The 21,775-nt window shown below is 54.1% G+C and overlaps 1 protein-coding gene across 2 annotated transcripts in view; it reads right to left on the reverse strand.

The window, feature by feature from the left end:
* Nucleotides 1-21,775, reverse strand: part of PPL (periplakin) — a 56,963-nt gene extending 35,188 nt beyond the window's left edge. Inside the window, exon 1 of one of the 2 annotated variants that reach the window (XM_035022210.1) lies at nucleotides 21,585-21,775. In XM_035022210.1, the coding sequence (XP_034878101.1) occupies nucleotides 21,585-21,694 (110 nt within the window). In that variant the 5' untranslated portion in view covers nucleotides 21,695-21,775. Of the gene's footprint in view, nucleotides 1-8,273; nucleotides 8,501-21,584 lie in introns of those variants that run through there. The other variant, XM_035022211.1, reaches the window with a different exon arrangement.

A 21,775-nucleotide genomic window follows, 5' to 3' on the forward strand; every position in this document is an offset into this window, starting at 1 on the left:
AAATAAAATAAAATAAAATAAAATAAAATAAAATAAAATAAAATAAACGTCCCAGATGAGTCTAATGTGCAGCCAGGGCTGGGAACCCGGAAATGAACCAGAGTAATGTGTCACAGGGTTGGGGGGGGATCAGATTGAGGAAGAATCCCCAGATCTCTACAGGAAGGAAGTCTTGTAAGAAAGGAGTACATAGTACACAGGAAGCATCCAGTAAATACCAGATTGATTGGTCAATTGACTGATACTCTCCTTACTAGAAACTTCCATGGTAATTAGACAGTAAAATCCTCCACACCCAACTATTAATCCTGGGGAAGTACTCCTAAACAGAGAAGATTGCTGGTGTAGTAACTACAGATCCGTTTCCCGGCCTAATCTCTTTCCGCCCCACAAAGCCACCCTACCTCCAGGCCCGTGTCAGGCATGTGCTCTCGGGCTCTCGTTACCCACATGCAGAAGTTCAAGCTGCCTTGGGTAACACCAGGGCTAACCTTGAAGATTTTTGCAAGGTTTAAATGGAGCTTGAGGGCGCCTGGGTGGCTCAGATGGTTAAGCGTCTGCCTTCGGCTCAGGTCATGATCCCAGGGTCCTGGGATCGAGTCCCACACCGGGCTCCCGGCTCAGCGGGGAGCCTGCTTCTCCCTCTGACCCTCTCCCCTCTCATGCTGTTTCTCTCTCGCTCGCTCTCTAAAAAATAAATAAAATCTTAAAAAAAAAAAAAATGGGGCTTGAGCCAATCTTGGTGCCCCCGGGTGTCAGGACATCATCCCAGGTTCAAGAGCAGGAGTGCCAGGCTCCATTTATTAAGCACCTACTGCATCTCTGCTGTTGTAAACCCACTGTCTCTAGTGTTCCCCACAAGCTTACACTACTCCAATTCACAGATTCAAGAGAGACCTCCCACCACTGTTTACTGACTGCTACGTGTGGTTGGCACTGTTCTTGGGGGTATGGGAGTGACTGCACAGCATGCAAAGTCCCTGCCTTCATCAAGCCCAGAGGGGTGGGAATGTGACCTGCAGCACAGCTGACAAGTGGCACAGCTGGGCCTGAAGGGGGGGGTCTGCAACTCCTAAACTCAGGCTCTTTCTATTCCACCCACCATGCCCTCTGTCCCTGCCCATGGGCCTCGGCTTCCCCCTCAGGAACAGTGGGGTTTGGCTGCCCATTTTACACTTGGAAAGAGTCAAGCTCCTTATCTGGGGCGGCAGGACTGAGCCCTCAGTTCCCGACACAAACTTAGAATCCTTCCTCAACTTTAAATTGGAACCACTATGTCCCCATGCCCAGGACAGAGAAGTGAAAACCAGAAAAGCTAGGAGTCTGAAATCCGAGCCCAGGCCGCTGGGGCAGCAAGGAATTCTACACACAGCTATTTTCTTGCAACCATGCAGCCTTTTGGGGTCAGCGGGCAGCAGATGGAGCTGCCAGCCAGGGAGCAGCTGGGTGTGCAGTTCCCCTACAAGACCTGACAAACCCTTTGCCCAGGAAAGGGTGGGCCAGGCGGCCAGCTGGGACACTCTGGTGGCCAGCTTGCCTGCTCCCGGCTCAGAATGCCCGTGTGAGAGTAACTCCGAGTCTCTGGGCAGGCTACTGAAACTCTGAGCCTCACCTGAAAGAGAGATTAGGGTAGTATCATCCAAGAAACACAGCATAATCATAATTTAGGGCAGCCGCTCCAAGCCAGGACTCAACCTTGAGCCTCTTGGATGTTCATACCTTTCCCAATACCCCTGCCGCCTTCCTGAGACTTTCCATCTGTGACTCCCGATATGGAACCATCCTGCTTGCCTTCCAGGCTTGCTCCTCTGGCCTCAGGACCTGTCCCTCCCAGGCTCACCTCCTCTTCCTCCCCGAGACCCCTTCTCCCACTAGTGACTGGACTCTGAGACACAGGACTCCAGGCTCCCTTCCAGGCTCCAGCCTACTCTGTTCCTCCTGCCAGTTCTCCTTGCCCATCCCCCTCCTCACATTAAAAGACCTGAAAACCCAGGATCTAGCTCAAACACGCAGAAAAGTACAGAATAGAATCCTATCACCAAGACTTAGTTGATGTTCCCACACTGCCGTATTTGCTTTGGATTTTGTTTACAAAGAAATATAATGTTATCATTCATTATCCCTTTGGCCCCCTCCTCTGGGGGAGGGTAATTTTGGAGCTGCTGGTTTCCTCCTAAGCCCCTTTCATGCTTTCCACTACGTACCTGTGTCTATCCAGAAACATCATATTCCTTTGTATGAATGTTTTTTAAAACGTATATAAATATACTCTCTGTCTCTTTCATTAGCTTTGTTCACTGATGATTTTTCAGGCTTATGCACATGGATGCACACCTACTCCGCCTCATCTGCCCTCTGGATCTCCTGATCCACCCACCTCCTGCTGGTCCCCCAGAAGCCCTCGGGCTGGCTCAGGGCCCCTCTGCCTCCACTGTCTCAGCACTTACCACCCTGCATTGTTGTCGCCTGTTTACTGAGCACACAGAAGGTGGCTGGATGAGGGCAGGGGTCAGCGGCACTCTCTGTTCAGGCCCTCATGTTCTGTCCCAACCCCCACCGTCGTGTGTGTGTGTGTGTGTGTGTGCGCGCGTGCGCACTGCGCGCGCGTTTTTAGGGAGAGAGAGAATCTTCGCAGTGCTTCACGGCTCACCTCATTCATTCATTCATTCATTCATTCAGCATATGTGCTACACCAGCCAGTCTGGTGGCAGGGAGAAATCCATCCCCATCTGGCCAAAGGGCCAGAGTCAAATGGCTGCTGAAATAAGGACCGAGAAGATGGGCAAGACAAGAGGTTAGAGAGGGCTTAAGGAACAGAGACCAACCAAGAAAGAGGAAGAGAAATGAGCCAAGAGGGGTAGGAAGAGCATTCCAGGCAGGAGGAACAAGGTGGGCAAAGGCCACATGGTTGGGTGCAGTGTGGAAAGGACAGGGTGAGGGACACACATTTGTGTGTGCAGGGCTGCCGCAACCAGGGAACCCAGGGGCAAGGGGCAAGCAGCAGGGGACAGGATCAGATATGCATCTTGCAAAGAGCTCCCTGGCAGCCATGGGGAGAAGGGACTAAGTTGTCAGGGTAGAAGCAGGAACTGTGAAGAGGCTACTGCAAGTATGCAGGCAAGAGGGCCTGGGCTGCTAGCTAGGCAAGGATAGGCAAGGCAAAACGGAGGACAATGCAGGGCTGGCCCCTGCAGACAGCAACCTCCTCCTGCCTGGGGCACAAGGGGCCTCCCTCCCCAGGCTCAGGAGGCTGAAACACAGAAGGGCCACCAGGAGCAGAGAGAACAAAGACCAGAGGCCATTTCCCCCTTCCCCCTGCAGAGACAGGCTGGGGCAGGCAGGCCGGGAGAGTGGCAGGTAGAAGGGAGCTGGGAAGCCCAGGTCCTCCCCGCTTGACAAGGTGCCTTGGAAATGCTCTTAAAGGCAGCTTGTCCCCAGTGCCCAGGGCCCTTTGGGTGCCCCTCACCCTCCTTGGGGTATTGCCTAAATGGTATGAATTGAGCTAAGCCTCTCCCCCCCAAAACTTCCTATCCCCAGATGATTGCCCCTGACAATGCTCGAAATGCCAGCATTAGCAGCCATTCTAAAGGTTCAGTGCTGTTCTGTTCTGAACCTAATTTATCAGGTCTCCTTCCCTCTGCCCAGAGGAGGACTGGGCAAGTGAGGGCAAAGCCAGAGAGAGGGGAAGCAGACAGGGTTGCTGGGGCGGAGTCAGGGAATACAAAAGCCAGTGACTCCACCATCTGGCCTGGGGCAATCCCTGGAGCCTGCTGCCACCAGACGGGAGGGGGGAGTGGGGGGTGGGGTGGGGACGGACCCTACTCTCCCTTTCCAGGGCCTCTTGGGCCACCAGCATCAGCCACCTGTGAGCTATGCGCCCAAGGTGACTGGCTTTACTCTTGGCCTCAGTGTTACTGTCTGAGAAATGAGACACCAACACCAGCCTGGCTGGCACGGTGTCAGAATGAGGCGCCCTAACACCCACCCATGGCCATGCTGGGCACACAGTAGGTGCTTGAGAAATGGCTGGATCACTCCAGTACAAGTCACCCATGTGGTTGGAGGGGGGCTTTGCTGACAGAACCCTCCCCAAATTGTTCAGGCTTTCCAGCTGTCACTGATCAATGTGTGCAGGTGTGTCTCCGTGGATCTACTTGAGGTGGGCGCCCCATGAATGTTGAGGTGAATGGATGAGAGTCAGCTGATCTCCTGCCCCACCTGGGAAGAGGAGACCAGCTGCCTGGTCAGCTCTGGGCTTAACACTATCCTTGCCCTTAATAGTGTGCGCTTACTGGTACTGGCTGCTGGAGTTAACCGAGCACTCACTGTGAGCCGGGTCTAGGGCTGCGCACCCAGCAACCTCACCAGCTGGGGGTTGCTATCATCACTCCCATTTCACAGATGAAGAATCTAAGACTCAGAGATGTTAAGAGACATGCCCAAGGTCACACAGTCAGGAGGGGCAAAGTGAGGGCTTGAACTCACACCCGGCTGACATCAGACTCTGTGCTCTTAACCAGCAAGAGGCTCAGGGTACCCTAGCTGGCTTCCAGGAGGACAGGCACCCCTTTCACCAGCACTTAAAGCCTTGGGCCCCACCTCCCACACAGGGTCCTCCTCATTAAGACAGGGCGATTCTTGGCAGGATGCAACCCAGGTGAGGTTGAGAGGTGAGGCCAGGCTGCTGGGTGCTTACTGGGACCCAGGTCTGGGTGGAGGGGCAAAATTAGTCCCATTTTACAGATGAGGAAGCTGAGGCTCTGTGAGGCCAAATTTCTTTGCCAAAATCAAAAGGAGGCAGAATTCAGTCTAACTCCACAGCTGGATTTTAATCATTCCACTCCTCCCCCATGACAGGTCGGACACCTCCCCAGGAAGTCCTGCCTGATCTCCTAGGTCTCCACCCTAGCCCTGACAGCTCTTACTTCAGACCAGTCAGGGGCACCAGAGCCGATGGGCTAGAGACCTCGTCTATCCAGCTCTATGTCCCACCGCCAGGAAACAGTCCTGTAACCGCACTAGTAGTTAAGCATAACTCCATCAAGTACAAGGAGATTGTCAATGTCTCCTCCACTCCCCAGGAACGGCAGCCCTTGAGTTGTGCAGCCTGTCCGTCGGCATCCAGTTCAATCCCAGGCACGTGGTAGGTGCCTCATCTGCATTTGTTCAATAGTTATAATCATCATAGCGACCGTAGATTGAGGCCTCCTAAAACTCTCAACTCTTTCCCTGTGTTATTTCATTTAATCTTCATGCCAACAATATCATCCAGCAGGAACTATGCTTATGCCCATTCTACAGTTGGAGGAAACACCCACTCAGAGGCCAAGCAGCTCGCCCTGGGTTGCATAACCAAGAAGGGGCAGCTGGTAGGGGCTGCACTATCAGCCACAGTTCAGGGTTCAGGACGGTGGGAGCAGGTCCCCTCCAGACCTTCCCTGCTGGGCTGGATGCCCATGTTCATCCTCAGTGACCTGCACCGTCAGGCCTGACCCTGTCATTAGCTCAGGTGTGAACATCAGCTCCCACACCTGTTATTAGGAACCAGGATGACGGGAGCAGCGGGGTTCACCTGTCCCAGCCCTCCCCAGTTTCAGATGCTAAAAAGTGGACAAACAGGGAGGGGCAGTTTTCTCCACGAAAGCTCTTCTGTGGCTTCCTGGCTTCTGGGTCCTGGGTCCCCTCCGCTGAAGACGGTGCTGCTGACCCCATGTCTGGGTACTTCCTGTGTGCTAGGGGCATTCTGTCCATTGTCACATTTGCTCCCCCTGGGACCTCAGGCTGGAGACATGTATTCACACCATCCCTGCTTTGGGGATGAGGAAGCTGAGGCTCAGAGCGGTTCCCTGACCTGTCTACAGCAGCTGTGGCAAAGCCGGGTTCAGAAGCGAGGCATTCTGCTCTTGGGGTCGGAGCTCTCACTCACCTTGCCATGCTTTATCTCCCTGGCAACCCCACCCTCCCTCAGACAAAGGGGGCCCCCCAAAAACTCAGGATGAATGATTGAGGGTCAGTGCCCCCATGATCCGTGACCACATCTTAGAGCTACAAGGACAGTGCTAGGGACCAGGTGACACTCAGAAGATTCTTGTTTAGAGAATGGGGCAAGAGGCTGCCCCCCAGCCCACAAACCAGTCCATGAACTTGTCCCCACCGAGGGGAAGGGGCAGAGGGATGCACTGGTCTGGTGAGATCAGGGAGGGAAGCACCCGGCCCCTACTCAGAGCTGTCTGTGCCAGGCCATAGAGCCCAAAGGAAGGTCTGTCATCCCATCCTGGGGGAGAGAATCAGGAAGGCTTCCTGGAGGAAGAAACCTCAAAGCTGAGATCTGAGATCAATGGCTGTCAGCAAACAGCAGATGGTGGCTGCCTTGGGCCAGAAGTATGCAGGGAAGGGAAAGGGGGCAGGAGAGGGGTAGGACCCTGAGTCCTTGTCACCCCAGGCCCTTGGAGTCTACGCAGCTATAAAGGATGGGAAGTCCTTCCTTCCTATCCTCTGTTGGGAAAGCTAAGATCCTCCCAGCATGTATGATTTCATCATAACCTTGTTAGGTCCAACCTTCTATTAGGGGGACCAGACAGAGAGCTGGAGGAATTAGGGTCTGGAGGAATGGGGGAGGCAGAGGGCAGGGTGAGGCCTGGCCCATCTCCTGGTGTGTGGGTGTGTGCATGTGTGAAGAACTGGAGGGGCCCAAGTCCTGGTGGGGGGAGAACAGAACAGTCTTCTGTGGCTGGCACAGAGCATGCAATTGTGCAATGCTCCAGGGAACAGCTCAGGGACTGGACGGGACCCCAGCTAGGTTTGAGAGCCAGCTGGACTCAGCCACAGAGGAACAGCCTACAGGGCCCTGCCCAATCTCTGGGGTTGTGAAAGCCTGGGGAGGCTGTGGGGGGTGGGGGGTACTATGGAGGGGAAAATAAATGCCTCTGAGCTTGAAACAGTCCAAAGGAGAGATGGGGGACCCTGAAATCACAGGGCGGTGCAGTTTCTGAAAAAGCTGGCACTCACGGTAATGGAGTGCCCAGGCATGCCTGCACCTGTCTGAGGGGGTCTGCCTGGGCTGGACCACGGGAGTACCGTGGGAGCCCTGGCCAGAGTCTTCTCACCTTCTTCTGGGCCTGGATGGGAGTGAGGATCATGGTGAGGTGGGGCATGTTAGGGTGGACACTGCCAGGCAGGTGGACACTGCAATTCGCCCTGTCTCCCGCCTGAATGAAGCTTGGTAAAGTGCACCCTCCTAGTCAGGAGCCCCCACCTCATACTTGTAAGGGTCAAAGTCCCACCCCTTCCCTCAATCTCAGCATCTCCAAGAGGCTTCCCTAAACCGGTTATTAAATGAATACATTAGGCTTATCAAAACGGACGTCGGCTGCCGGCTCAACGCAAACACATCAAGACATGTCATTCCCTTCCCAGGCCGCCCTGGGAACCTGAGGCTCAGAGACGCCGCCAGTTTCTGGACTGGGGGGTGGGGCACACCCCTGGGAAGTCATGCAGCGAGAAGGAGGCTCCGATGACGCCCGGCCACCGCGCAAACCCCGGCATGGGAAAAGGGGGGTGCCTCAGCCTGTGCCCCCCCCCCCCCCCCCCCGACCCCCCCCACGGGTTTTTCTTGGTGAAGCTCTGGAGGGCAGGGTGGCAGCTCCCGGGAACCGCTGCGGCAGGTGGCACACAGACCATCGCCCCGCCGCGCACCACCCCCACCTCTAGCCCCACCGAGCCAGGAGCACCTGCGCGCTCTCCAAGAAGCGCTGGCAAGCGCCCCCTCCCCCGCCCAGCTCAATCTCCGTTCCCCCCGTGAGCCCCTGGACGAAACTTCCTGAGTCCCCTGCGGTGCCCCTGCCTTGGGTGTAGCGTCCTCCCGACACACCACTGTCCACCCCTGCGGTGCTTCCCGTCTCAGGAGAATCCCCGGCGCAAGGGCGACCCTGAGACACAGCAGTTCCCTGTACCAAGTTAATGCTCCCTGAGCTCCTACAACTCTCCGGTGCCAAGTATCATGTTTTTCCTCGGGCGCCCCCCAGCCCATCCCCATTCCCACCCCGGCAGGGCTTGCCAGCTCAAGGGTGTCCCTCGGGAGCCGCGTTCCCGCCTGCGGCGCACCACCGGCTCAGCTCCCCGCCCCCTTGGCCACGCTTTCGGGGGGGCCCCCTGCAGCTCTCCGGGCCAGGCCGCTCCCCCAACGCTCGGGGCTGTGCTTCCCAGCCTAGGGCGCCCCTCAGCGCGCTGGTTTCCCGCGGGCGTCCCGGGCGCGGCGTGCGGCGCCTGCTCACCTCCGGGTCTGCACGGTGGGGCTGTATTTGCCTTTGTTTCTCTTCCTGAAGAGCGAGTTCATGGTGGCGTTCGGAGTGCGCGGGCGGGGGCGGCGGGTCGCGGCGCCGGGCTGGCAGCGGGAGGCGGGCGGGCCCGGCGCGCACCGAGGGACGGGCAGCGGACGCAGGTGAGCGAGCGGTGGCGCAGAAACCCCTAGTGCGGCGCGGCGACTGCGGCGACCGGTCACTACCCACGGGGGGCGGGGCGCCCGCGGGCCTCTGGCTCTCCGGGCGGCTCCCGGAGAAGGTGGTGCTTACCTTCCCGGAGGAGGGGCCACCGGGCGGGCGGGGCTTCCAGGCCCCTTGGGCGCGCGCCCTAGGCCTGGTACGAGCGAGTGGAGCGCCCAGCCTGGGCTGGGGGTGGCACACGGGGACCTGTCGGGACACCGCCCACCCTCCCCGGCCCCCGCACTCTAGTGTCTGGCAGGTGGGCGGGGGCGCACAGGCCCGGGCATACCCAGCCCCACACTCAACCCCCCTCCCTCGGGCCTGGCGCGCCCCTTGGCTGAGGGCCCTCACCTGGCTCTCCGCTGCCCCTCGCGCGCCGCGCTCCCATCTCCTTGGCTCACATCCAGGTGGGTCCCCCCCGACAGGTGTGGCTGGGACCAGACGGGTCTCTGGGCCTTGGCTAGCTGGCGAATTACATTCGGGTGGTATCAGTGCCAATGGCAATTGAGAAAAGAGGTTGTGGAGCGCGCCTGCCTGATGCACATACCCGACCTCAGCCGCAGCTGACACCTGGCAAGACTTCTTACCGCTCCCAGCCTCAGTTTCCTTATTTGTCAAACAGTGGTAACAACTGCCCACAGCCCCAAGGGTTAGGAGGAGAGTCCTGTTGAGAATTCACACAAAGTACTTAGCACAGTGTCTGGCCCAAATGTGCAGGAAGTGGGCTATCTAGGGCAGACAAAAAAATCCCTTGAAACTAATAACTCCAGGCCCTGGCATGATAGAAATACTTCATGGCTGGTCATAAAAGCGGCTGGATTCTCGTTCAAAATCGCCATGTTACAGAATTCTGCCAACATGTGCCCAGGTTAAATTGTGTGCCACGGTGTCCCTGGGTTAGACAGTGGGCCACTGTGCACCCGGTGTTAGGTGTGTACCAGTCGAGAAGGCTGCAGTGGAACAGGCAGTAAACTGAGTCTGGCAGTGAGCCCAAATGGGGCCTGGACAGCTGGGAAGTTTCAGTGCCACTTTAGAGGGGAGTGGAGGTGGGGTCTGAGCCTAGCGGGAAAGGAGGAGCAATGAGGTCTGCAGGGGAGGGAGGCAGGAGCCCCTGCTGAGGATCCCGAGTCCTCAGGCCAGTCCCTTCCCCACATGTTTTTATTTATAAAATAAAGACAGTGCTATGGAAATTGATTCCAAAAGGCTTTTACTGCCCCTGGACCCTGGAGCATCTGAGAGACACAGCGTCCTTTAGACCATCTCTTGTCCCTGCCACCAAAGGACTTCAGTTTCAAAGTGTTACAGAGACTCTAGGAAAATATTATTATTTTTTTTTTAAGATTTATTTATTTATTTGAGAGAGCGAGAATGAGAGAGAGTACATGAGAGGGGGGAGGGTCAGAGGGAGAAGCAGGCTCCTCGCTGAGCAGGGAGCCCCATGCGGGACTCGATCCTGGGACTCCAGGATCATGACGTGAGCCGAAGGCAGTTGCTTAACCAACTGAGCCACCCAGGCGCCCAGGAAAATATTATTCTTAATGAGGCATCTGTGGGTGAACTTCAGGGGGTCTGTGAATCCTCATAGCTTTCAAAATGTGTGTCCATATGTACATTTTTCTTGGGGAGGGCCTATTGCTTTCAGTGTGTTCCTTCATTCACTCATTCAGCCGATACTAACCTTCTCCCTGCTTTGGCTGCCTGGTTCTGCTACAATGATAAGAAAAGGGGAAAAACAAAATACAGCAAAGGTGCCTTTCTCTTAAGGGATGGGGCCTGGAGGGCACAAAGGGACTCAAGTCCAGCCTGCTGACATTGGGAACAGATATCAACTGTGGGGGGAGAGGGAACCTGGGGCCTGCAGAACCCGAACTCCGCACAGAGCTTACCCACCCACAACCCCAAGTGGGCCATAGCCAGGGGCACAGGAAGGTACCTTGTTGATCCCTCTGCTTTTGCCCATGCGGCAACTCTGCCTGGAAACCCCTTTCTTACTTCTCCTTACCTATCCCTACAGGGGACTCTTACATGGGAGATAAGCATGCTTTAGGGGATGTTCGTGGCAGCGCTGTTGCTATGGAGACAGCCCTGGAGACAAGCTGATGGCCATGGGGAGACAGTGGTTAAGTAACCACTGTGCATCCACACTAGGAGACCATGCAGCTGGAAATGAATGAGGGGCAGATGTGGATACACGTGGTCAGGCACCAGAAGTACAAGGGAGAGAATATACATGTGTATATGCACAGAAAGCTTCTGGAAGGATCCACAAGAAACTGTTAGCTGTGAGTCTCCTCAGGAGGGACAAGAGAAAAATCTGAATTTTCATTGTATACTCTTTTACAGTATTTGGAGTTTATTTTTTTATCTATTTTTATTTTTTTTAATCTCTTGATTTTATCTTTTATATGTGCATGAATTGCCTTTTTAGTTGCTTTTTAAAAACTTGTTTAAAAATGACCCAAGTCTCGGGGCGCCAGGGTGGCTCAGTCATTAAGTGTCTGCCTTCGGCTCAGGTCATGATCTCAGGGTCCTGGGATCAAGCCCCTCATTGGGCTCCCTGCTCTGCGGGGAGCCTGCTTCTCCCTCTCCCACTCCCCCTGCTTGTGTTCCCTCTCTCGCTGTGTCTCTCTCTGTCAAATAAATAAATAAAATCTTAAAAAAAAAAAAAATGAACCAAGTCTGGCATTTCCTCTTCCCAGTGCCTCCCCTGCTGTCCCCTCCACTGCCCGCCCCCCACCAATCCCCGCTGTGTGCCCCTCTATCAGCACCCACCACACTCTATGTAATAACCTCCTTCCTCATTGGACTTTCTCACTGGCCTGGGAAATAATGGTGGGTAAAGATTATGAAAGACATGAAACTTGGGGAATAGAAGAATCTGTGCTGAAGCCGCTCTACCCTCAAGGTGCTGATGGTCTAAGAGCTGAGACAAAGATACAACTACAAAGCCCACCTGGATGAGTCTGGGAAGAAGAGCCTTATCAGGGCTCCAAAGATGGGAGGAGCAGCCTGGGAGACCTGGGTTGGAGTCCTCGCTTGGTCCCTTTCCCCTGTGTGGACATGGGCAAGTCATCTTGCCTCTCTTGGCCTCAGTTGTCCTCATCTGTGAAATGGGCACACAACAATAACTTCAACCACAGAAGGTGAGCCCACCCATGTGTGAAGCACTTAGCATGCCCCCTGCAGTTAGTGATGGCTCAACAAATGGGAGGGGGTTACGTCTGTAGCTGGGGGCTTGTGGGGCTGAGGGGTATAAGCAGTCACAGGAACTCCAAACTGTGTCAAAACTCTGGATTTCTCCCAATTTCCAAATCTTCTTTCCCCACACCGCTTACAAAAGTGATGGTTGGGGATGCCTGGGTGGCTCAGTCAGTTGAGGGTCTGGCTCTTTGTTTTGGCTCAGGTCATGATCTCATGCCAGGCTCCAAGTTCGGTGCAGAGTCTGCTTGGAATTCTCTCTCTCCCTCCCCCTCTGCCCCTCCCCCTGCTTGCTCACTTGCCCCCTCTCAAACAAACAAACAAATAGAGGTGATGTTTGGCTTTGGGAAGGAAACCAGGCTAGAGACTTCCAGGTTAGCCTGCTTGTAGCTTGGCTGCTGATGACAGTCATGACACTGATGATATTCATGGCATTTCTCGTTTATGGAGGACGGACTCCGTGCCAGGCAACAGGGCATGCGCCCAACATGCCTCAGCTGATTGGTTCTCCCCGAGGACCCCCACTGGGTGAAGCAGGCCAGCCCTCCCCACCTGGGCCAAAGCTCTCTTATCTCATGTTCCAGGGAAGGGCACTGAGGCCCTGAGAGGCCCAGGGCCCAGCGGGGCTGTTTCCTGGGTTATTCGGCTCCAGCCCTGAGCTCGGACCCCCACCCACCTCCACCCTCCCAGCCTCCCACTGACTCAGCTGGGGAGAATTAGGAAATTCAGGGAGGAATTTGGGCTGTGCTTTACCATCCCTCCCTGCTCTGTTCTCTAAAATCTGGACTTGGAGCTGGTGCGGCTTTGTGTGCGTACACACGTGTGCACGACACTCGTCTGTGGGCAGGCCGGATGGGGTGGGAGCTGTGTTCTGGCCCCATGCATCCTCCTCTGGGCAGATGGGATTTGTTTGGTTCCGCAGAGCCCTCTTATGCCAAGTGACTCATCCCCTGGTCGAGTGGGGGTGGAGGTTCGGGGGAGGGTGTTTGCTTTCCTGGGGTTTGCTTGATGGTTAAACCCACGGAGATTGCACCTGCAGGGCCTTCTAGTGCCCTGGCAACCAGGCCACCCTCGGTCCCTGAACCCTGTCCCCTCTCTGCAGTGGGGCCAGGCTGCTGACTCCCAGGAGGCCACCGCCTTCTGAAGGGTCACCCACACCCTCCTTGTTTGCTGTCATTTTTTTCCCCAGCAGTTGGAGAGGTGCTCACTCACTCACTGGCTTGGGGTGTTTCTGTGAACCAGTTTGGAACAAGAAGGGCAGCATTCTCCCCGCCCCAGAGAGAGGTGTGTGTGGGACCAGCAGCCTGTTCCTAACCACAGCGCCTTCTCCTCTCATCCCCCTGCGAACAGCCATCTCCTGTCTCCAATTGTGTGACCTCACACCCCACCTGAGGAACCTTTAAAAATGCAGATTCTAGAGTCCCCTGGTTGGGTGGGTCTAGAAGGGCCCAGGAGTCTGCATGTTAACAAACACCTCCCCCCTGGTTGCTGAAGCCCCCTTGAGAAGCACACTCTGGACCACCCTGAGAAACACAGACTGATGCAGTACCTGCTCAGGCCCTGTCTGCACCCACCAGGAAAGAGCCCACAGGCTTTAGCTTGAAGCCCCGCTGGGTTTGAATCCTGGCTCAGCCACGCACCCACCTGTGTGCCCTCGAGGGGGTGGCTTAACCTTGTGGGATCTTGGTTTCCCCATCTGTAAAATGGGGAAAAGTCAGTTGTGGCATGATGTGCCAGGCACCTGGCATGGAGGCCGCTCTCTTCCCCATTCGTCAAGGGGACAGGAGGGGACTGGCCCAGCTTCACCCTGGGTTTTGTAACATGTATTTACTTTTCTTGCAGAACAATGCAAGGGATGGAAAAATCATGCTGGCTCTCCAGCCCAGCTGGGCTGACTCACACTCAGTCCTGGATTGGGGGCCTGGTGAGCTCCCCACAACACCCCTGGGGCCAGACGGGAGGCTGGACCCTGGCAGCGGGGAGAGGAAAGGGTCCATGGTTAGTCAACCACCCTGCCTGCCCCTGAGTCATCCCCCAAGAATGTGCCTCGGGGCCCTACCCACCGGGGGCCCCTGGCAGGCTGCCCCATCCTGGCCATCTCCACACTGCCTGCCAGGCAGCGCCACCCTGCCGCCCTCCCAGAGAGCTGCTGCTCAGAGGACCCTCCTGCCAGTGCCCTCTGGATGCAGGGCTGTATCTCACAGCTGTGTCTGTTGTCAAACTATTGAATAGTGGCCACTCTGAGGCCTTGGTGCCCCTGGCAGCCCTGGCCCTTCCCCCGGGCCCAGCCACTGAGGGGTTAACCCTCAGCTCTGCCGGGGTGACTCTCAGACCCTGCCTCACCCACTCTGACCCAGCCCTACTAGCACATCAGTCCATCTGGCAGATCCAGGCCTCATCTTGAACCCTGGATTGCTTTCCAGTACAACCTGCTCCCTCTCTCTGGACACCTCATCCTAAGCCCATCCCTGGGCCTCTCAGCCGGGCCAGAAGGGCCTCCCAGTAAGGAGGTCACACTGTCAGGGCAGAGAGCGGAGCTGGGTGGGACCAGACAGGCTCTGCCAGGCCTGGGATCCCCACAGGACAGGCTGCCCAACCCTACCCCAAATCTCCTGTCCTCCCCTAAATGCCCAACCTTTCTTCCTCCCACCCTGCCTTGTGGGGCCCTGCCAGGGCTCATGCTGCCCAGACCGGTAGGGCTGCATTTCTGGGGCCAGTGTCCAGGGTGTGGCAGCCCCTGGGGATGGCCCAGGTCAGAAGGTCAGAACACTATTCCCTCCAGAGCCTGGAGGCCTGAGTGATGGGCAAGCTAGGCCACAGGGGGCAGAATCAAATTAGGTTTTAGCTTGAAGCCAACCTGGGTTTGAATCCTGATTCTGCCATGTACCCAGCTGTGTGATCTTAGGCAAGTGGCTTAACCTCTCTGAACCTCAGTTTCCCCATTTGTAAATAGGGGAAGAGCCAGTGAGTTAGGATGTCAAATCCTAGCTCCTCTGTTTCCTAGCTATGTGACCCTGAGGAAATGTCTTCACTTCTCTGAACCTCAGCTTCTCCACCTGCAAAATGGGAATACTCTGACACCTGTTCCATAGGGTCTTGAAAGGATTCTGTGAAGTAAGACATGTAGTAATGACAAACAATCCCACCTCTGCTGAACATGTACTATGTGCTAGGCCCTGTGCTATGTGCTTGGCCTATGGATTCCAGCTTGATTGAGGTGTGATGGACATATAACAAAGGGTACATCTTTAAGTGTACCATCCAGGGGTACAGTCAGTCAGTTAAGCATCTGCCTTCGGCTCAGGTCATGATCCTAGGGTCCTGGGATTGAGCCCCATGTTGGGTTCCCTGCTCAGTGAGGAGCCTGCTTCTCCCTCTCCTCCCCACTTGTGTTCTCTCTCTCTCTCTCTCTCAAATAAATAAAATCTTTAAAAAAAATAAAGTGTACCATCCAATGGGTTTGACATCAGCACCCGACGGTGAAACCATGACCACAACAAAGATGATGAACTGGCCCTCCTCCTCTCATTTTTCAGATGTGGAAACTGAGCCTCCAAGACGTTAAGAGTCTGCTCAAGGTGGTCAGGAGAGGACTCAGGATTTAAACTCTGCAATCTGGGGCGCCTGGGGGGCTCAGACAGTTAAGCGTCCGACTCTTGATCTCGGCTCAGGTCATGATCGCAGGGTCCTGGGACCAAGCCCCGCGTTTGGCTCCCCGCTCAGCAGGGAGTCTGCTTGTCTCCCTCTCCCTCTGCCCCTACCCCCACTCATGCTCTCTCAGTCTCTAAGATAAATAAATAAATCTTTAAAATATTTAAAAAAAACCCCTCAACATCCATGCAGTCTGAGCTAGCGCCCTCGTCCCCATGTCTGCCCCCATTCAGCCAGGTGCCTGGCACAGAGTAGGCGCTCAATGTCACTGCTGAATGAATGAACAGGAGGGTCAATGCATGATAGTGGTCCCAGGGAAGGTCCAGGAGAACTGACCAAAGGTCAGTAGGTCCTGAGTCAGAACCATGGTGAAGAGAAGGTGTTTGTTCATTCATTCATTCATTCATCAAATATTTATTGAGTACCTACTATGTGACAAGTCCTGTTTTAGGCACTCAGGATACAAGGCTGAGCACAACAGACACAGATTTCTGCCCTCCGGGAGCTTGCTGCAGAGAGGTGGGGTTGGGGGATGGTGAGTTTAATGCCACCTGTGGTGGATGATGGCACCTGTCCTGGGTCCCCAGCAATGGAGCACCCCAGGCAGACAAAGTCATGGAGCAGGGGCCTGGAGACACTGTGAGGAAAGCAGTCAGACTCGAGGCTGAGGGTGGTCGGCGCCCTGGCAAGGAAGGGGAGGGAGGCAAGTGAGGGACCCTAGTTCCCTCATCATACTCCCAAACACCACTGACATTTCCACAGGAATCAGGCTCCCCCTAACCCCTCAGGGGAGGATCTTCTTGCCTCCACAGTGCCTCCCACACATTCACCCATCCATTTATTGGGCACCTACTGTATGCTCAGCCCTGGGGTTACAGCAGCTAACAAGATACAACCCACATATTCCCAGCCTGAGAAGGGAAAGAGATAGAAAAGCAGACAGACAACACATTTTAAAGAAACGAAATAACTTAAATGCCCACCAAGGGGTATGTGTGGCTGATAAATGCTGAGACAGACATCTGACATTGGGTGAAAGGGGATGGACACATGGGGGGTTTGTAGGCCTCATAAGGAAGGAAGCACTGGGGTATTAAGTGAAAAAAAAGAAGTGACCCACCACTGCATATTGCATTTTCGCCATTTGTGATGTAAAATAGAGCTGCCCCTGTATCCCTCCTGCTTGCCTAGGTCTGGGTCTGCCTGGGCCTTTTGTCCATTCTCTCTGCTGAGGTCAAACATTCCTGCCAGAGACCTGGGTGGCCAAGCCCCCATGCGCTGCCCTCCCAGGCCATTCTCTGGTCACTGGCTCAGGCTTAATCCCTTGCCTGGGCTTGGGCCCCGGGACTGATGAGTCAACACCAGTTTGGCTCTGGACAAACACCCCCTCTTTTGCCCCCACCCCTGTTCAGTCCATCCTGTTCTCCAGAAAGGGCCCAGCCTCTGCTGGTCTAGGGGCGAGTCTGGAGAAGCCCTGTCTGACGGCACTTCCTTAGATGCTGGGAATATTCCGTATATGTGGGAGGCAAAAGCCCCATGCGGCCGTTGAGCACTTGAAATGAGGCTAGTGCAAGTGAATTTTTAAATTTATTGTTCATTTTTATTATTATTTATATAAATATATATGTTAATATCCATGTGATTAATTTAAATTTAAACAGCTGCATGTGGTTGGTGGTAATTGCTTCGAGTGACTTGGGAAAGTCTGATTGGACCCAGGCATAGAGGAGAAGTGGACCACCCAGGACCCTGGCCTCTCCCCCCAGGCAGGGGCAGCTGGGGCCTCAGGGACTGAGCTGGGTGTGTGGGGGTGTCCCCTGGGGTCTGCTCTGTTAATGGGGCCAAGCATAGGTTTTGGTCCCTGTGGCCAACCTCCTACCTGCCCAGCATCTTGGTCTGACCCCAGTGTGGTGGGCAGAATCATAACCTGGACTGATCCCTTAATATTGGGAGTGCCCAGCTCCAGCACCATGGTCCAACCTCTCTCAGATCCCACCTCTCCCTCTGCCCATCCCTGCTCCCACCTACACTGTTCCAGAGGAACTTAGGATGGGGGGTTAGGGTCACATCTAATTTGCTGAAAGGCAAGGGCAACGCACTCCTCTTTCCAACCCAGAGGAGTCAGAGGCCATAGTTGTCCTGGTCCTGGTCCCTCTAAGCATTGAGCTTGGTTACAGGGACTTTGTTTTTGCAGTGACCCCAGGCCAGGGAAGCAGGGGCAAGAGGGAGAATGCACCAGGAGGAGGCCAACCAACCCAAGGTACAACCACAGGTGGGCCCTGCAGTGGGCTAATGGGGGCCCCCCAAAAAAGTTAAGTCCAAGTCCTAACCCCCAGCAATCTAGGAATGTGACCTTATTTGGAAAAAGTTTCTTTCTAGATGCAAATAAGTTAAGGATCTCAGGATGAGATTGTCCTGGATTTAGGGTGGGCCCTGCATCCAATGACAGGTGTCCTTATAAGAAAAAGGCAGAAGGAGATTTGCAACATGGAGACACACTGAGAAAAGAAGGCCATGCAGTGACCAGCACAGCTAGAGATGGAGAGATGAGATCTGATGATGCAGGCAGGGGCCACAAGCCAAGGAATGCAGGCAGGCTCTAGACGCTGGAAAAGGCACGGAAATGGATTCTCCCTTCAGAGGTTCCAGAGGGAGCGAACCCTGCTGACACTCTGACTTTAGCCCAGTGAGGCTGATTTCACATTTTTGATCTCCAGAATCGTCAGATAATAAATGCGTGGGTTTTTTGTTTTGTTTTTTTTAAGGCCACTAGAGCATTAGTAGGAAATTAATATGCGAGGTTCTTTCCTCCCTGTTCCAAGGTGGGCGGGGGGCACTCTGTGCTGCCATCAAGGTAACTTGGGGCGTGAGGAAGGTCATGGGTGAAAGCAGGAGAGCAGGGGCTGGGGGAACATGGAGGAACCTCGGAGACACGATGCTCAGTGAGAGAAGCCAGTCACGAAAGGCCACGTTGCATGTGATTCCATTGATATGACATGTCCAGACTAGGTAAATCCATAGAGACAGAAAGCAAATCAGTGGGTGCCAGGGGTTGGGGGACACACGGGGAGGGACTGCTAAAGGTTACGGGGTTTCTTTTTGGGGGGATGAAAATGTTCAAAAAATTGATGGTGGTGGTTGCACCATTCTGCGAATATACTAACCGGCACTGGCTCACACACTGTATGGTGTGAGAATTGTCTTAATAAAGCCGAGTCATCACTTTCCTCCACTGCACCATCTCAAATGTCACCCTCTCCTAGAAGTCCCCTGGAAAACGATCCCTCTCTCCTAGCTGACACTATTTACCCATTTAAAAAAAAATTTTCCCAATGTGATTTCTTGAATTATTATGGTCAGATATACATAATATAAAACTTATATTTTACTAACTGGAATTAAGATTAAAACTTGAAAAAAAAAAAACCTTACCATTTTAACCATTTTTAAGCATATAGTTCAGTGGCATCCAGTACATTCACGATGTTGTGCAATCCTCACCACCATTCGTCCCCACAACCTTCTTTCTCATCTTGCAGAACTGAAACTGTCCCCGTGAAACATTAACTCCCCATTTCCTCTCCCCCTCCCCCTGTACCCACCTTTCCACTTTCTGTCTCTATGAATTTGACCACTCTAGGTCCTTCATATAATTGGAATCAAACAATATTTGTCCTTCTGTGACTGGCTTCTTCCACGGAGCACAATGTCTTCAAGATTCATCCATATTGTAGCATGTGGCGGAACCTTCTTCCTTTTTAAGGCTGGACAATATCCATGTTATTCCCATTTTAAAGGAGGAGACACTGTGGCCATACACACTGCAGGGACACTACAAGGTGGCAGGGCCAGAATTCACACCCAGGCGGACCTGACTCTAGCACCCACTGCTCACCACTCTGCCACCCAGCCCCCTCCCAAGCGCCACACTGACTCCCGGTGCACCCTACCTTTGCTCCCTCTCTCTTCCCTCCTGAGAGCTCCTGGGGCTCAGACAGCCTTTTACTCACCTTTGGACCCTGATCCCACCTGCAGCGCCTGGTGGAGTCCCAAAGCTCGTGTGGAAGTGACTAGACCTGGGCGTGGACTGGGGGTCTAGGTGCGCAGTGCCTGGCTGTGCAGCCTCCTGGATCAGGCCACCCCCCCAGGCTCAGCCTCTTGTTCCATCAGTGCTGCCCAATGACAGGTTACTACCTGCACACCTGTACATAGCCACGCTGCTAAGGACCCCTGTGGCCCTCGAGATTCCCAAATCCAGGAGGTTCCTGAGCTGCACTCTGAGAAGGGACAGGGACTTAGAGGCAGCCCTAGGACAAATGAGACGTGGTGTAGAAAGCAGATTGGAGGTTGCCAGGGGCTGGGAGAGGGAGAAAGGAGGGACTGCTTGATGGATACTGGTTTTCTTTTGGGGTGATAAAAATGTTCTGGGACTAGATAGTGGTAGATAGTTGCACAACCTTGTGAATATACAAAAAACCATTGAATTGTACACTTAAAAATGGTTAAGATGATAACTTTTATGTATATTAACCACGATTAAAAAAATGTCCCATCCTCTCTAGCTTCAGCACCATCCCGGGGCGCTCATGTATTCCAGAGCCCACATTAAGGGCCACTCGTGTCCCCACAAGGGTCTGGACTTTGGATCCCCTCACTCTCAACCCCCTCTTTACCCCATCATTTCTTGGTGTCATACTGAGCTATCCAACTGAGGACATTTTCCTGCAGGATGGATGCGTTCTGAGGATATCTGCATTTGGGTCCAGTTTTTTTTACTCAAATAAATGCATTGCTAATGGTTGAATTTCCTGTGGTAGGGGCCCATCTGTGGGGGAGATATTCAGAGATGTGGGGGTGGTTTCTGGAGTCTTCAAAAATTACCTCACCACACGGCAGCTTTGGCTTGGTCCTTTCCGCAGGACAAGTAGGAAGCAGCAGATAGAGGCTGAAGGTCCTGCCCCTGGGACTGACCTCTCACCCCCTAGAGATCCCATGGACTCAGCCCATCCTTCTAGTACCTCCTTAGCCCAGAACAAAACGCCTGGATATCTTTATAGTCCAGGCTGGAAAATCATATCTTCTGGGAAATTCAGCTACAGTCCTGGGCAGAAGAAGGCACTGGAGAACTAGGGTCCTGGGTTTGAGTTCCTTAGTAGCTGTGTGACCTTGGGCAAGTTACTTAATCTCTCTGTGCCATAGTGACCTTATCTTTATTTTTTTTTAGATTTTATTTATTTGAGAGAGAGAGAGAGACAGAGATAGTGAGAGAGAGAGCACAAGTGGGGAGGAGAGGGAGAAGCAGGATCCCCACAGAGCAGGAGCCCGATGAGGGACTCGATCCCAGGACCCTGGGATCATGACCTGAGCCGAAGGCAGACGCTTAACCGACTGAGCCACCCAGGCGCCCAGTGACCTTATCTTTAAAATGAAGATTAGGGCGCCTGGGTGGCTCAGTCGGTTAAGCGACTGCCTTTGGCTCAGGTCATGATCCTGGAGTCCCAGGATCGAGTCCCGCATTGGGCTCCCTGCTCAGCGGGGGATCTGCTTCTCCCTCTGACCCTCCCCCCTCTCATGCTCTCTCTATCTCAGTCTCTCTCTCAAATAAATAAATAAAATCTTAAAAAAAAATAAAATAAAGAGAGAGCGAGAGCAGGAACACAAGCAGGGGGAGTGGGAGAGGAAGAAGCAGGCTCCCCAATGAGCAGGGAGCCCGATGCGGGGCTCAGTCCCAGAACCCTGGGATCACGACCCGAGCAGAAGGCAGACACTTAAGGACTGAGCCACCCAGGCGCCCCCTAAAAGGTTTTTTTTTTAAAAAAAATTTAGATAATCATATAACATAACGACTAACCGTTTTAACATTAACCATTTTGATGTGTACAATTCAGTGGCACTGAGTACATTCATAATGTTGGGCAACCACCACCTCTATGGAGTTCCAAACATTTTCATCACTGCAGGGGTGTTTTTGAGGATTAAATGTTTGTAAGGCTTTAGAACGGTGTCTGGAACAGTACGTGCCAAGTAAATGCTCAATAGATGGTAGGAATAATTAGTAATAGAACGGTGCTCATAATAGGTAACACTTGCTGGGCAGTGCTATTATTAATTCGTTTCCCTCCAGCTGGAGGAGGAGGGAGTTAGGTTCTCACTCCACTTTGGGCTGCATTTTCCACTTTGAGCTTTCCGAACCCACCCGGCTGTGCCCCTCCTTCCCCCCCGGCTCCCCGGCCCGGCCCAGAGTCCCATCCTCACCGGTCGGGAGCAGGGGAGACGCTGCTGGTAGCGAGGAAACCTGAGGCCTCCCCCTCAGTCTCGGGGCCTCTCTTCTGTTCCTGGGACTCTTCCTGGCCCGCTCCCTGCATCTCCCACGCCCGCTCCTGCTTCCCCAAGCTGTCACCTTCTGTGGCAAAGGAGACATGTGTGTGGGTAGGTAGCCAAGATTC

Source organism: Mirounga leonina, unplaced genomic scaffold (genome assembly GCF_011800145.1).
Source record: "Mirounga leonina isolate KUSES-001 unplaced genomic scaffold, KU_Mleo_1.0 Mir_175, whole genome shotgun sequence".
Taxonomy (NCBI): domain Eukaryota; kingdom Metazoa; phylum Chordata; class Mammalia; order Carnivora; family Phocidae; genus Mirounga; species Mirounga leonina.